At 51.2% G+C, this 15,389-nt stretch overlaps 1 protein-coding gene across 4 annotated transcripts; it reads right to left on the minus strand.

Moving 5' to 3' along the window:
* Positions 1–1,019: 1,019 nt before the first annotated feature.
* On the minus strand, positions 1,020–14,540 carry HROB (homologous recombination factor with OB-fold). Of its 4 annotated transcripts, none has more exons than XM_086357431.1 (10): positions 14,302–14,540; positions 13,248–13,298; positions 9,330–10,484; positions 7,984–8,062; positions 6,888–7,028; positions 6,161–6,269; positions 5,888–5,973; positions 5,422–5,547; positions 3,798–3,915; positions 1,020–1,657 (listed from the first exon to the last, which is right to left on the minus strand). In XM_086357431.1, the coding sequence occupies exons 4-10, from the start codon at positions 8,038–8,040 to the stop codon at positions 1,566–1,568; spliced, it is 729 nt and encodes a 242-aa protein (XP_086213557.1). In that variant the 5' UTR covers positions 8,041–8,062; positions 9,330–10,484; positions 13,248–13,298; positions 14,302–14,540; the 3' UTR covers positions 1,020–1,565. The 4 variants fall into 4 exon arrangements, with proteins under 4 accessions (XP_086213557.1, XP_086213555.1, XP_086213558.1 ...); XM_086357429.1 differs by having other exon boundaries at positions 7,984–8,067; XM_086357432.1 differs by lacking the exons at positions 1,020–1,657; positions 3,798–3,915 and adding an exon at positions 5,013–5,072.
* Positions 14,541–15,389: the final 849 nt, after the last annotated feature.

The raw sequence follows: 15,389 nt of genomic DNA on the forward strand, positions 1-15,389 counted from the left end.
GAGTTGCTTGGCAACAGAATAAAGTAGTAGTGGACTCTAACCCAAAGTATAAAATAAATATCCACGAGTCCATACTGATAATAAATGGGTGACTGAACAAAAAATAAGGGAAAACAGACCAATCTTCCACGCAGAATTTCAAATCATCCATGTAGATATTCTGCCCTTCAAGAGGCAGAGAACATAACCCCTCACTCCTTAAGTGGAGGCGGCAGAGTGACTTCCTTCCAAAGTTGTGTGGAAAAAGTGAAAAAGAGTAACTTGACAGCGGAGAAACCTGACCAAACCTGACAAAGCCTATCTCAGCCAGGTGATCAAAGTCCACACCAACCCTTGATATGATGCGATGAGGACAGGAGCTCACCTGTGTGCTCTTCCTCTCCCAAACACATAACCCTCGTCTAGTCATGAAAACACACCAGACAAATTCCAACAAGGGGGCATCTGACAAGAAGCGAGACCTGTGCTCCTGGAAGCTGTCATGGTCATTAAGAGACAAGGAAGTCTGAGAAACTACCACAGCCAAGAGACGTCTATACAGACAAGATGACTAAATGTTACATGGGATCCTGGAAGAGAAAGAGAATTTTAGGGGAAAACTGGGTTAATGTCAATAAAGCATAGAGTTCAGTTAATAATGTGTCAATACTGGCTCTTAGACTGGTTGTGAGGTATAGGAGAACTCCCTGTAACATCTCTGCAATAATCCTATAAATCTCAAACTGTCAAAAAGTTTATAGAGACTTCTCTGGTGGTCCAGTGGCCAAGACTCTGAGCTCCCAATGCAGAGGGCCTGGGATTGATCCCTGGTTGGGGAACATGCTGCAGCTAACAGTTCACATGCTGGAACTAAAGACCCCATGTGCTACAACTAAGACCCAGTGCAGCAAAAAAAAAAAAAAAGTCTGTAAGAAAAAAGAGAAAGAAAATGAGTAGCTTTGGCTCTGTCCTGGCCAAGGCACCAGGGGCAGGGCAGATAGGACAAGGAGCTGAGAGGCTGGGAAAGAGAGGGAGGCAGGTAAAGCAGGCAGCTGCTTTTATTTCAGAATAAGATGCCCCAGCCACACCCATGCCCCCGCACCTTGGAGCCCCAGACACAGGTGAGCTGGGCAGCTATAGGCCTCAAGAGACAAAGCAGAGGGAAGCCTGAGTGTGTTCCTTCCTTGTCCAGAGGGACAGATTGCCACAGAAGCCACAGCTTCTCTTGGCTCCTCAGCTGTCCTGGGACTAGGGAGTCAAGGGCCCAGGCCCAGCATCCTCTAAAGTCAAGGGGAGGTGGGAGAGTGACACACCTTCCCTGTTGGAGGAGAAGGGATATGCACCCAAGGACTCGAAGGACAGTAGATCCAATACCGAGCAGAGTTCCGCTTGCCAAAGGAAGACCCAAAGTGAGGACAGTGCAGAATCTGAGGGACAAGTGTGTTCTCGGGGAAGGTGTCCAGGGTGGGAACGACCACAGAGGTCTCAGAACTCTGTCTGCTCTCCAGCTGTGCTGGTCCTCCTCTCTCCCAGGCATGTGATCAGACACAGCCAGAGCTCTGGGGTGGTGCTGAGAGGCTGCCAGCTCACGGCGGGTGCCCTGCCTTGGGGCAGTCCCAACTGCTGGTCCCACAGAAGAAGTCTTCAGGGAGCTCGCTCAGGAGTCCATCCAGGTCATCTGCAGAGGAGGACAGGGAGGGTGGGGAGACTCAGTGATAACCCTAGGGCCCCTTGTGACTCAGAGCTGAAGCTCCCACCCTTCAGGAGGGTCTGAACCCGGCTGCAGTTAGGGAGGGGGCTCTCTGGGCAGTGGTCCCCACATCGATGGGCCTGAGGCTGGCCTGATTTCCATCTCCTTTCTGCTCCCCACACTCAACAAAAGGCAGAGGCAAAATGCCAAGGTCACTCTGCAAAGAAAGGGGCTCCCCCTGGGCCTCCATGGTTCTTCTTTCCATCCTGAAGCACAGCGCCTGAGCAGAAAGGCGTCAGAGGTCTCCTAGTGCAACCGTCTGATTGGACAGAGGGAGAAAGAAGGCTGGGAAAAGCCCTTAGATGTGCTCAGAATCACACAGCTCATTCACATGGTCTCTCACCTGCACTCTGCGTGGTGGGAGAAGTCACCGTCCCCTCCCCCAAAGTGCCTCTGTGAGCCGAGAGGACAGAAGTAACTGTCCTGACTACAGTTCTTGGATGGGTACTTCTGCCTGAGAAGCTGGAAACAGCTGCCTCAGTAACCCCTACTGCTGCTCTGACTGTGAACAAGAGCAGCTAACATGTACTGGGGGCACACCTGGTGCCAGGCACAGGCCCGCACACGTTACACTCATCACTTCACTTCGGCCTCACACGGCCCCTGCAGAGGGCATCTCGTGGTGGTTCCTGTTACAATCCTTACTTTGCCCAAGAGAACAGGGTTTAAAGAGGTCAACTACTTGCCCAAGTGCGCATCCATTTGACGCTAGAGCCACGGCTTCCAACTAGAAAACGCCCGCTGAATGGATGGAATTAGGCAGCCCTAGCGTCAGTCAGGCTGGAAACTATACCTGCAGAGGCCAGCTCCCAGTCTGGCACAGAGCACTGGACAAACACTGCTGTTAGAAGGGCAGAAGTCAGTCTGTGCACATGCTCAGTCGTGTCTGAGTCTTGTGACCTTATGGACTATAGCCTGCCAGGCTTCCCTGTCCATGGAATTTTCCTGGCAAGAATACTGGAGTGGGTTGCCATCTTCTATTCCAGGAGATCTTTCCAACTCAGGGATCAAACCCACGTCTCCTGCATTGGCAGGCAGATTCTTTACCACTGTGCCATCTGGGAAGCCCAGAAGTCAGTTTGGGGGCATTTAAATTTAACTCGGGTGACCAGCATTGTACCCAGGGATGTAGGACTGGAATTTGCTTTTAACAAAAAAGTTGCCGCTCACTAGCTACACTGTCTGGAGAAACGATAGGGTAAATGAAGGGGAATGAGCAGCCAGTGTGAGTCAAGGGGAATGGGACTCAGAGCAGGAATCCGCATCTGTGTCTCCCAGTGCTGCCTGGCAGGTCTGTCCCTACTGTGGAGATGTGACACCAACCACAACATTCTATAGGCAGCTTGCCTCTCTTATTCCATGACCGCCAGCAACCTTCTGAGGAGGGTTTGGCTTGTCCTCAAGCTGACTTACAAGGAGATAGTGGAAGATTCTAGAGAAGATTCCAGCACACGGGGTAGATACTTTTTCATACAACATAAATAAATGGGCTCTGTGGCTTCTCCATGGTCTACTGTGAATTCGGTTAACATGGAGACACCTACCCATAATCCCATGAGGGTTCCGTTTGTGGGATCCAAGAGCTAAGGGTCAGACCTGGACTGTGTTAGCGTCACCTGGGTGAGGCTCCCTCCTGAGGAACAAGTTGGCCCTCCACGAAGAGGTCTGTATTTGGGCCTCTCAGATCTGTATCCTGGTCCCACCCTAACTACGGGGATGCTGGACCCCTTAGCACCACCTGGAGGGCCTCAGAGCTTAGTCAGGATGGAGAAATCTGCCTCTGTGGTTTAGCCATCAGCCCACAGAAGACTCAAGGCTGGCGCCAGTCTATCTCCTCCTTGTGGCTAACAGCACATGGCCTGGAAACGCAGGAGCTGAAGATCACATTCTTTGTGTTAATTAGTTTGTGGTCTGCAGCCTTGCCAGGAAAGACACCACGTCTAATTTCTGTAAGATGCAAAGATTCACAGGAGGAGGAACAAGATGCAGCCAGAACAATCTGCCTGAGCTATTCAAGAGGAAATAGGAGGAGCATTTTTTTGGCTCCTGGGTGGACTGACCGTCTTACCTGCTTCTGGGAGTTCTTTCTCGAGAGTCGCCCCTGCCTCTGGGTTCTGTGCTGTTTGGAGCCCTTTCCCAGGCTTCTCGCTCTCTTGCTGGAGGCTTTCATGGAAACTTCCAAGATCCTGGGGACAGAGGATCTGGTTACCAATACCTGTGCCCCTGAAATCTCTCTAGACAGTACCATCTCCACCCAGACAAGCTCAAAGGAATAGGTAGGGGCTCAGGAAAGACAGGACAGAGGAATGCGGCAGTGGCCAGTCACCCAGCCTATGCTGGGGAGGTAGCTGAAATACCAAACACCCCAAAGAACAGATAATTTAAAAATAAATAGAACAAAACCAAAAAACTTTTTGGCTGATTTTCTTTTCTAATTCAGTTGGTATCTGATGTTTTAGGGAATCTCTGTAACTGGAGCAGACAGTGAAGAGGCCATTCAGAAATATACTAAGGAGTTAGGCTGGAATTAAAAATGAGCTATTAATAATCCCCCAAATAGCTAATATATGAATAGGTAATTAAAATTAGTAATTAAACCTGTTAACCATGGTTAGCCCTAGGGAATGCAAACAGGGAAGGGTCAGTTTTATGTTTCTTTATTCTGTACCATTTTAATTTTTTTTCAACAAGTATGGATGACTTGGATCTTTTTTTTTTGGCCATGCCATTTGGCTTGCAGGATCTTAGTTCCTTGACCAGCGACTGAACCTGTGCCCCCTGCAGTGGAAGCATGGAATCCCAACCACTGGACCACCAGGGAAGTCCAGGGGTGACTTGAAATTTAAAAGGAAATCAAGATGCTTTGTTAGAAAGGGGTGATACTGAGAGAATGTAGAAGTTAGGGAGAAAGATGAGAAGTAGCAAATTAGAGCTAAAAGCATAACTTGACTAGACGTCACAGATTATAACTTTATAGACTCATTTTATAGACAAAGCAACAGCAGGGGAAGGGACAGGACTTGCCCAAGGTCATGTTATAAATTTCCAGCAGAGGAGGGACGTGACCCAGGACTCCTGACCCCCAGGCCAGGCCATGACAACAACTCAGGATCCCAGGAAGGTGCAGGTGGCCAGAGGGAACACTGTGTGCCAAGTCAAGGCCGGGCTCTGCACCCTCACCCTGGAGTGGAGCTGCCTGGAACTCAGTCTTCCTTGGTTCCCCAAGGCATTCTAGGCTGGTGTCCCCTCACCTAGCAGAGGTGGAAAGCAGGGGGAAAGATGTCGAGCAAGGGCTGGCTCACCTGACGGACCATCTGTAGCTGTCTGTTCTCTGCACAGCCACCTGCAGCAAGTCCAACCCTCAGTCACTCACTGAGGGCCCCGCCCCTTTGTGGACTGTCACCTTGGTTAGTTCTCAAGTGACTCCCATGCTATATGACGTTCAAGTCTGCCATCAGACACTCAGGGATCACTCAGAAGCCAGTTGCTCCTCTAGGTCCTGTTACCGTGCCATCTGGCAGGTGGCTGGACCAGGGACAGGAGGCAATGGCCCTGTCCCCAAAGACATCTTTTCACCGTAGGGCAACTGTCCACCTCACATCCCTGCTCCCCAAGGTGGTGGAAGGGAAGAAACCAGAAGGTCCAGGTGGACAGCGGCTCTAGCTATCCCTCCTCCATCCTGCTCCTCTTACCTGGGGGAAGGACTGAGATCCCTTGAGGATGTTCCCGTCTCCAGCATCTGGACTATAAACACGGACCAGGTTGTTGGGAGTCACATTGAGGTAGTGATTCCGGAGTGAAGGAGAAAACACTCCGATCTGGAGGAGAGAAGGGGTGGGTGGGGGGGTCCAATGTCCTAAGAGAGCACCGCTGGCCACCTGGTCCCACCTGCCTCTCCCTTGGTGGCCTCTGCACCAGGATCACAGAAATCACTCTCGCCTCAACCCTGGTGCCAGAGTACAACCACTTGCCCACCCCTGGCCCTTCACAGGCCATTCCCACTCCTACCCACCCCCTGGAGGATAGAGGTCAGGCCTTTACTCGGCTCCAGTAAGCCAGGGTCTAGCACCAGCGCAGCTACTCTCTGCCTGGGGCCTGGGAGGGAAGGAAATCAGAGAGACAACCAGGGGTTTTTCCATGGAAGGAAGGGGAGAGTACCTGCTTGAGCAGCAGCACCGAGCCAGGCTTCAGCTCATTCTGGCGCGTCTCCAGCAGCAACCTGTGCACTGTGCCCTGCATCTCTCCTGCAAACACCACGCCGCCCATCAGTCTCAGGGTCAAGGGCAGCACAGAGCCTGGTCTGGGCCCAGGTGGGAAGTAGGTAGCTCACTGTCTCAGTTATCCTAACTGTGAATGCAGAGGATGGCTCTTCTTCACCTGCTGACCTCAATGGGGCCACTCACCAGACACTACCAGAACCTAACTCCTCACCCGTGGGGTCCTTGAAAACCACGCTGGCATCCATTGTGCTCCGAGTCAGGGACTTGATCATCACCGCCATGTTGGGGACTTTGTTCCCAGGAAGCTGCTTCAGGGCTGCCTGGTTACAAGAAGAGGCATTTGCTGAGCCAGACATGTCCCATCTGTAAGGTTCCCAAGTGAGCCAGGGCAACCTGAGGAGGGGTGGGGGTGGTGATGCAGCATACCAGTGTGGTGATGATCTTCCTTTGTGGAGGGCCAAGGGGCAGTTTAAAGGCTCAGCCCATCTCCCCCTGGCAGACTTGAAGCTGGCAGGTCCTTCATTTCTTTCCCCTGCCTCCTTTCTCTTGTGTATTTATGTGTATATATTTATATAGATCTCTACCACGCAGACCACAGGCAGGAGCACGTTAGCATATGCACTAACATGAGTCTGACATGACTTCTGACCTATGGGGAGCTCTAAGGGGAGCAGTGTGCTTACCCTACCCCATTCAGGACTCAGATGTATGGAGACATGCCCGTAACCCACTTCTCCTGTGCCTGATACTGTGGATGGCAGTGAAAAGGTAGGTGAGTGGAAGATACAACCCAATGGTATCTTCATGCTGCTGCTCAGAGACAGGCCTAGGGTAGGAGGGAGCAAACAGAGTGCCCCTTGCCTAAGGTGGAGCAGGGAAGGTTGGGGAGAGATATAAAAACGGCCTTTCCTCTGGGTCTCAGCGTCCAGAACCCTTACCTTTCGCAGCACCATGATGATGCTGTAGGTACAGAGGAAGCAAGTAGGGTCTCTCTCATCCAGACCCAGAGTAGATTTCATGGTCAGCCAGGGCCCTCGTCCAAAGTCTTCCTCCACTGATGCCTGGGAACTAGTAACAAGCTGGCACAACAGAGCAGAAGGGGAGCCTGGTGTTCATGGGCCCACTTTGCTAGAGACCCTGACTGAGCCGGGATGGAGGGGCGGGGGAGCAAGGGTGAATTCCCGGCAGCAGGTGGCCATGTTTTCTCCTTTCGTTTATCTCAAGGTTCAGAAAAGGGTATGTGAAAACTTGCTGCATATCACATCTTTCACTGAGAAACAAGAGCAAAGGTGCTCTGTAACTTAGTTTATTTTAAATCAGGACCTGACTTTAATTATATTAATGCAAAAGGCTAGCTACGCTTGTCCCTTGTAATGAACTTAAAAAGGCTTAGGGCTAGGGAGCCCCCACATACATTTATAGGCTTCCAGACAATTTTGAAACCAATTATATTTCACTTGAGATGCCTCTGGCTTTAACTGTACACCTTGTTATATTAAAAAATGCTTTAAATTCAGATGAGTATTTACTGTTTTGGAGCTGAAATGGACTGGTGGATATACAGAGATACAGCAAAGAGAAAAACTTCGAGAGAGAATTAAAAGCAAAAGTGGATCTGGGAGGCAGAGCAGGTCAACCAGAATCCCAGGGAGGAGGAAGGCTGAGTCTCACCCACCAAGAGGGAACGCACCAGAGGCAAGGTGAAGGCACAAGCTTCCCAGCTTGATTCCCAGAAACCTGAGAGGAAGGGTTCCTGAGATATAATTTCCTGATACTTATTGCACTCTCCTCTGCTGAGGGCAGATGGAATTAGCCCGGCTGTTCTTTCTTAGCTGGGAAAGAAGGCTGAACCCATGGCATCAGTTAAACACCCCTTTGGCATCAGGACGGGCGTCCCTCAACGTGCTATGATGTGTGACCCCAGAAAATAGGCTGAGCAGCACTGATTCTGATTCTCAGCTTCTGAAACACACAAGGATGTCCCTCTCTCTTAAATGAGTCCCAGGAAGTTAGCATTTGCATGGAGTCAGTTACCTCTGTCCGGAATTTAGCCAGAGCACCGTGAGTCGGAGTCTGGGGCGTGGAAACCATGATGTCGTCCAGATTTTTCCCACTGTGCTACGAGGGGAGAGAGGAGGAGAAGGTGAGAGCAAGCTCAGCAGCTGTTATTTACAAGTACAGCTTCTTGTCTGGGTCACATAATGAGTTCAGGAAACTATCAGGGACAATTAACACATATTACATCTCTCCTAACAAAGTCTCAAGAGCCTCACTGGCAGCTCAAAAAAGATGCTTTGGGGACCGTTTGGGGAAATGTGAGGAAGCTGGAGCTGGCTCAGGAACAAATCCTGGGGCTTCCTGAAGGGGGTGATGACCTGAATAGAGAGGCCTGAAGTGAGTAAGAGCGTAGCTTTCCCCAAACCCCTTCTCGGGGACCTCACCCTTCCTGACAGGGATCCAACCCAGGAGGAATGTACATGGCTTCCTTGGATTTCTCTTAAAGTGCCAGGGAAGAGCAAGTTAATGAATAGAAATCGCTTCTAATTGAAGAAAACACCCTTCAAATGTGAGGAAAAGGGGTAACCTATCACAACCAGACCAGATTCTCAGAGTCCAATTATCTGGGATCGGATCTAAGACTAGTCTGAGGGACCCTGTCTCTCTACTGCTGCCAAAATCCACACTCCAAGCTCAGCCCCGACTCCCCCGTGGTGACCCCACACACCAGCCACACTGAATGGTTCTGTGGACCTCCCAGAGAATCTGTGCCTTTGCACACACTCTCTCCTGTCGTTCCACTGCTGAAATGTCCTCCAGGACACAGCTGTCCAACACGCACCTCTGTAAATCTCCTATTCATCTGTCCAAAGCCCACCCAGGAAGCACAAGGAGCCCAGTGTCTCCCCAGCACCCAGGGAATGACCTCTACTCTCTCTGTCCCTTTTACATAAAGTTTTTAAGTCTGCTTCTTCCACTCCCCTGGAGCTCTGAAGGATGAGAACTATTTCTACGTTAATTTCTGTATCCTCAGGTCCAATCAAAGGGCCCAACACACACCAGTCCTTAGTAAATATAAAAGAACGAGTCTTCCTGGCCGGGGCCAGTAAACAGGAGGTGCTCAACAAATGAATGGAAACTGTGATGTTCTCAGAGCCTTAGGCGTCTCCATCTATGTGGTTTTCAGGCCTTCAGTTCTCCCCACTTCTGACTTCTCCCACAGCTCTGGAAAGCCCCCAACCCCTGCCCTTCCTTCCTCCACTTCCTCTGGGATTGAAGATCCTCTGGGATTGGGCAGGGCTGGGACACACCCGGCTGCTCTCCAGCGCCCGGGGAGCCGCCTGGGGAGCTCTGGCTCTGGCCAGAGCAAAGCTGTCACTCACCTGGTGAGGCAGGAGCCCTGCTGGGCCGGGGAAACGGCGCATCTTGGCCCGGGTGGAGGTGCAGGTGGGTTGCTGCGGTGTCCGGCTGGCAGCGGTGACCAGCCGCACCAGGTGGTTGGTGACGATGGGCGTCTGCAGAGTGGCTTGAGGGAGCGGAGAGGGACTGGGACCCTTCGGGGTGCAGACAGGAGACAGGACAGAAGACGCTGGAGTTCGGGGTTGGGGTGGACCCTGAGGAAACAGTCCACAGCTGGTCTTTGAGGGAGCAGCACAGCGTGAGTTGGGAGTCCGGGGTCTAAGAAAACGGAGTTTGCCACTTGAACAGGTGTTTGGAGACCGGAATGGCTGAGCAGGGAAACGATTTTGAGGGCTGCTCTGAATGGGCCTGCCAGCAGCTTGGAGAGGCTGAGGTGTTCGAGGAGGGGGACCCACAGGAGAGACTTCCCAGTGGGGTGGCTGAGCACAAACCACTGAGGTAGCTGGAACAGGAAAGTTACCCGTGGTTCCAGGTCTCAAGTGAGGCTCTGGAGTCCTGCAGAGGACTGTGGGATCTGGGGCTGATGGGATACCAGTTACGTGGGGGGAAGGCACAGGTCCTCTTTGACAAGGTCTGCTCAGATCAGCCACCCGAGCCTTTTTAGCCGGTGTAGAGTCCTCCTGCTGCCAGCTGGGCAGGATTCCTGCGGCCTCACTGTGAACTCCAAGTTGCAGCTCCAAGCTGGGCCCCTCCAGCTCCATGCTTGCCAGGACCTTATCAAATTCATCTTGTTCAGGCCCCTCGAAGCCACCAATCACCTGCTCTTTGCTCCTGAAGGTGAGCTGGGGGTGGGAGGCTGAGGACTGGGGTCTTCCTGGCTCTTCAAGCACTTCTGTCAGTGTCGCTCTTCCCTGATTGCCAATCCAGCTGCTGGATGTCGAGACAGGCCTTAGGGCAGCTGTTCCTGCGGGAAGTGCACCCCCAGTGGCCCTAGGCCCACCGCAGGTAGGAAGGCGACGTCCCAGGGCTGGCAGGCCCGCAGCCTCTGCTGGGGCAGTGACTTGAGGCAGCAGCTGGGCCTCCTGTGGCCGGGAGGAGACAGGTCTCAGGCACCCGGCATTTCCAGGCTGTGAGCCCGCAAACTGGTTTTCTGCATCCTCCACAGCCGACAAGAAATCCTACAAAGAAGCAGAGACAATGGGTCTTGGCGTCTGGAAGTCAAGAAGCACTCTGCTTTTACTGTTTCAGGCATGTGGTGTGTCTGTGTGTGCAGATACACGCAAGCAGGAAACCAAGACATGTAAGGCAGCTGTAGACTCTCTCACCACCTTTGACTTTGCCCAAGAGTCCGCCACCAGGCTTCTGCCAGACATTCTAAGGCTAAGTCTTCAGGTAGCTTCTCTCTTTCTTCAGTCTTGAGGGGGAGGGGAGGGGAGAGGAGGTGGGGTGGTGGTGGCAGTTGGAGCAGTAAGAGAAGCAAAGGAACCAGGTCACCAAGGAGTCAAACAAATTCCCCAGGGCACACACCCGTCTCAAGGAAATTAGCTTTCCGGTGTCCAGCCTGTGCACTCAGGAGCTGGTCTTGCTTCGTGTCCTCAACCCACTCCTCCCCCCATCACACACACACACACACACACACACACACACACACACAAAGAGTCTTTGGTAAGTCAAAGAGGCCTTGGATCCAGCAAAATAGGCAGAAGTTAAATATAGCTTTTCAGGCAAGTTAAATTAAGTATGGATTCCAGTTGGGAAGCAAGGTGAGATTGACACCTTCAAGAGCAACAGACCTGTTCCGAGGGTGTTTTTGAGTCAGAACTGCTGATTTAACTGACAGGAAGGTCCCCTCCACCCCCACCCCTGCTGCCGCACTAGATTGTCTAGGCTAGAGAAAGGATCTTTCCTGCTTGGTGTATTATCAGGAGACTAGCATACTCCAACAGGACTACTTTAGGACTTAGTAATAATAATAATATTAGAATTACAGCGGGAATAAAATCCTGATGACCCTGGGAGTTGATGGAGCCCTCTTCCCCTGAAGAGCTCCCTCTCAGACATGATGTCATCTGCCTTGGGAAGGGGAAGGGACTGGTCATGGAACAGAAACTTGAGCTGTCAGAGTCCTTCACTCTTAATTCCATTACTAGCCTAGCAGTCCTACCTTGACCTGGTAAGACCCAGGAGGGTCACTTTTTCAGTCTGTAATTACACATCTCCAAAGCTGAAAGACAAAGACAAGGACACATATCTCCTTGACAAAGCTGGCAGTTTTGAGTTATTTTTAAAAACAAAAATCAAGTCCCCAAATGATAACAAAACACCTAACATGTGAAGCATCTCACTGGGTGCCAGGTACCATGTAAACATTTTACCAGAATTCTCTCAATGAATTCTCACAATGACCCTATGAATAGGTATATTATTATCCCTGTTTTATGGATATAGAAACCGAGACTCAGAGAGGTTAAGTAACTTCACAGAACCAGGACTGGAACTCATACATGCGTCTGTCACTATGTCTTGGGGCCTCAGGGTATGAGACAAGCCAGAGAGGGAATTTTAAAAGGTCTGTTTCTCCCTTCAAACCTCAGGTTTCAAAAGCTTCAAAGGGAGGGAAGTATGGGGCTGTGGCTGCCACAAGGGTCCTTGGTGCACCATCTCACTAGGCATAAATTAGGCATCCGGACAAATCTAGAAGTGATTTTTTAAAAGCAAACCACTGGGAGTCAAAAAGTAGCTCTGAATGGCTTGTCATTGATAAACCAGAGCAACTCTTCTATAAATGTAGTTTAGTAGTTTCCATGTACATTAGACTGGAGTTACGTCTAATGTTGGTGCTGGCTATTGGTGCTGTATTTTTTTAGCTTGCTGGGCCTTCGTTGCTGCGTGGGCTTTTCTCTAGTTGCGGCGAGTAGGGGCTACACTCTAGTTGCAGTGCACAGGCTTTTCACCGAGGTAGCTTCTCTTGCTGCGGAGCACAGGGCTCTAGGGCGTGTGCCTTCAGTAGTCATGGCACGTGGGCTCAGTAGGTATGGCTCCCCGGCCCTAGAGCACAGGCTCAATAGTTGTGATGCATTGGCTTGGCTGCCCCACAGCATCTGGGATCTTCCCAGATTAGGGATCAAACCCATCTCTCCTGTACTGACAGGCAGACTATTTACCACTGAGCCACCAAGGAAGCCCAGTGTTGTATTCTTAAGCAGTTTAATTTACCTCTGGGGGCTTTATTCACTTAAATCCTGCTTCTTTCTGAAAAGGATTTGACATAACAATTTTGGGCCACCCAGATGAAACTACATCTGTTAGATCTGAGTGGGAAGACAGTATTGCAGATCACTAGTTCAGTGGTCTCTGGCTGCACCAAGAGATTAAAAATACCCCTGCCTGGGCCCATCCCCAGAAATTCTGATTTATTTGGTACGTGGCAGGGACTCAGCAGAGGTGATTCTAAGATGCCAGCTTCAGGTCTAATCTAATCCCTCATCTTCCCCAGAGGGAGCAGGGAAGGGAAGAATGTTTGAGGCAGAAGAACATCCCTCATGTCATAAGAGAGAAAATGGAAGGCCAGAGAATGAAATACTTTGCCCTGGCTCAGGTGGCCAGTTGGTGACCCTGGGCCCCCAGCTGTCTAGTAGCTGCGCTGTCTCTGCCTCTCCATTAACTTTCTTCCCACATGAAGTATGTCATCATGAAGGTGAATCCAATCATCCACGTGACACAGCTTCCAGGCAAAGGCCCTTATAATTTAAAGGTATGACAATTAAGCAGCTCATCTCTCTGGTTTTTTATTTGTTTTTAAGACAGTTAAGTGGGTTGTTTATATTTCTCATCTCTAAGCCTCTCACAGAAAAAAAAGGAAAAAAAGATACACATGTCAGGTAAAAGGAAATTTGAGTTCTAGGCCTGGGTGCCATCTCTGATCACCAACACTTCCTTACCTCATCTTCAAACTCCTCTTCCACAGCAAACAGCTTCTGCAGACTGCATGCCTGAAAGGAAAACAAAGCAATTGAGGTTGGAGGAGAAATACCATTTGCAAGTACATTTTGTCTTCACTCTGCTTTTTCCTAATTCTAACAAGACATCAGGTGTACTGTTTTCTGTTTGCTTGTTTTGTTTTGTTTTCCTCTGTGTTGGGGAAGGAATAAAGGATGAGGAGAGATGGGGTTTACTTAAAGACTTAGATGGATGATTTAGAATCCTCTCTCGTAAAATAATTCCCTTAGGTCTATCTGTGTTAATCTTGTAATAAGAGGGAGGAAGCAAAGGGAAGGCTGCCCAAGGGAGCCTGTGTCATTCTTTAGACCCAGTACAGGGCATGTAGGTCTAAGGATTTTGCCACACCCCCAGAGGCTTGGCCTGGGGAACCCCTGTCAGATGTAAGGGATATTACCATAAATCCAAGCATGCCCAGCACAGAGGCCTTGATTCTGAAAGACAAGTCAGTGGTTTCCTTTTATCGAACACCCAGAAGCTAGGGTCCTGGGAGGTGGGATGTACCTCCCCCACCTCCACCCTCATCCCCACAGATCTTTCTGGACAGCAGGGCTGCTGTGGCAGGCATTAAAAGTGTGTCAGCCCTAGAGCCAAGGGATGTGCCTAACTCCAGCTGCCAAAGCAGCAAGAGCTATAGTTAGGGAGACCTATCGCCCAATGTCAAGAAACAGACTGGAATGGTTGGGGGAGGGGGAGGGCCCGGGAGGCGTGACGTTTGAGCACACCCGTAAGGATGAACCAGAGTCTTCCTTAGTGAAACGGAAGGTTAGAGACTGGGAGATGAAACCCTGAGGGAGGTGAGTGGGAGACCTTTTTTGGGGGGCCGGGCATGTCCAAGCCGAGCCCTGACTAGAGCCAGGCGTCCCGACCCCACCAAGCTCTCCCTGAAACCCTAACCCGGTCCTGCAGCTCGCATGAGGGAGAGTCTGGAACCCGGAAGATAGGTCCCCGCGGCCCGGGGACCCGGCGGCCGGGTGGTCCCCGGCGCGACATTACCATGGCGACCGCCAGTAGGCTCCGGCCGCGGCTTGGCCGGACAGACCCTGACTCCAGGGGTCGCCGGAGCTTCGGCCTTGATCCACGTGGGAGGGTCAGAGTCCTGGCGACAGTGTCTCTGGGGCAAGGTCGGAGAGAGGCGTCTTGGAAATCCAGGTGGGGGCCGAAGGAGGGTGGTCGGGAACCTGGGGGGCTGGCTCCCTAGGCCGCGTTCGAAGCCGCCGCCACTCAGCGTCTCCGCCCTCTTAAAGGGGCAGACCTATTTCTTTCCCGCCGACCCAAAGGCCGTTCACCGCGGTCTTCCGCTCCAGCCTTAAAGGGAAAGGCATGAGCTCTTGGTCGCCCCCCAGCAGACCCTGGATCCAATCCGTTTGCTCGATGCGCACTCGGGTTGAGAGCAAGGTTGGGAATTTGGGACCCATGGCAATGGCACCCCACTCCAGTACTCTTGCCTGGAAAATCCCATGGACGGAGGAGCCTGGTAGGCTGCAGTCCATGGGGTCGCTAGGAGTCGGACACGACTGAGCGACTTCACTTTCACTTTTCACTTTCATGCATTGGAGAAGGAAATGGCAACCCACTCCAGTGTTTTTGCCTGGAGAATCCCAGGGACCGGGGAGCCTGGTGGGCCCCCGTCTCTGGGGTCGCACAGAGTAGGACACGACTGAAGCGACTTAGCAGCAGCAGCAGTACATCCCATCCTGACCACCTTCCTCTCTTGTGTTAAGCATACTAGGGACTGAGATTAACAGCATGATTCTCATTCACACCGGAATCCACCCTGTTCGTTTGTCTGTATAGAATTAATCTGTCCATCCATCCATCCATCCGTCTATTCTTGCCACACATATTTATTAAGCAAGATGTTCGCTGCTGGGCTGTTCTCATCCTTCATGTTTCAGTTTACATGTCAGATCTTCCCTGTCACATTAATCTCTCAAGTAACATCCCTCACCCCATCGCAACGCTTAATTTCCTTCTCAGCATTTTTCATTATTGATAATCGTCATGGTTTACATCTTTATTGTGTGTCTTCCTCACTAGAATATGAACTCCATAAGGATAGGGACATTGTCTGGCTTGTTCAA

The sequence above is a fragment of the Bos grunniens genome, chromosome 19 (genome assembly GCF_055505025.1).
Source record: "Bos grunniens cultivar Pamir isolate PY7600 chromosome 19, Bosgru_T2T1.0, whole genome shotgun sequence".
Taxonomy (NCBI): Eukaryota; Metazoa; Chordata; class Mammalia; order Artiodactyla; family Bovidae; genus Bos; species Bos grunniens.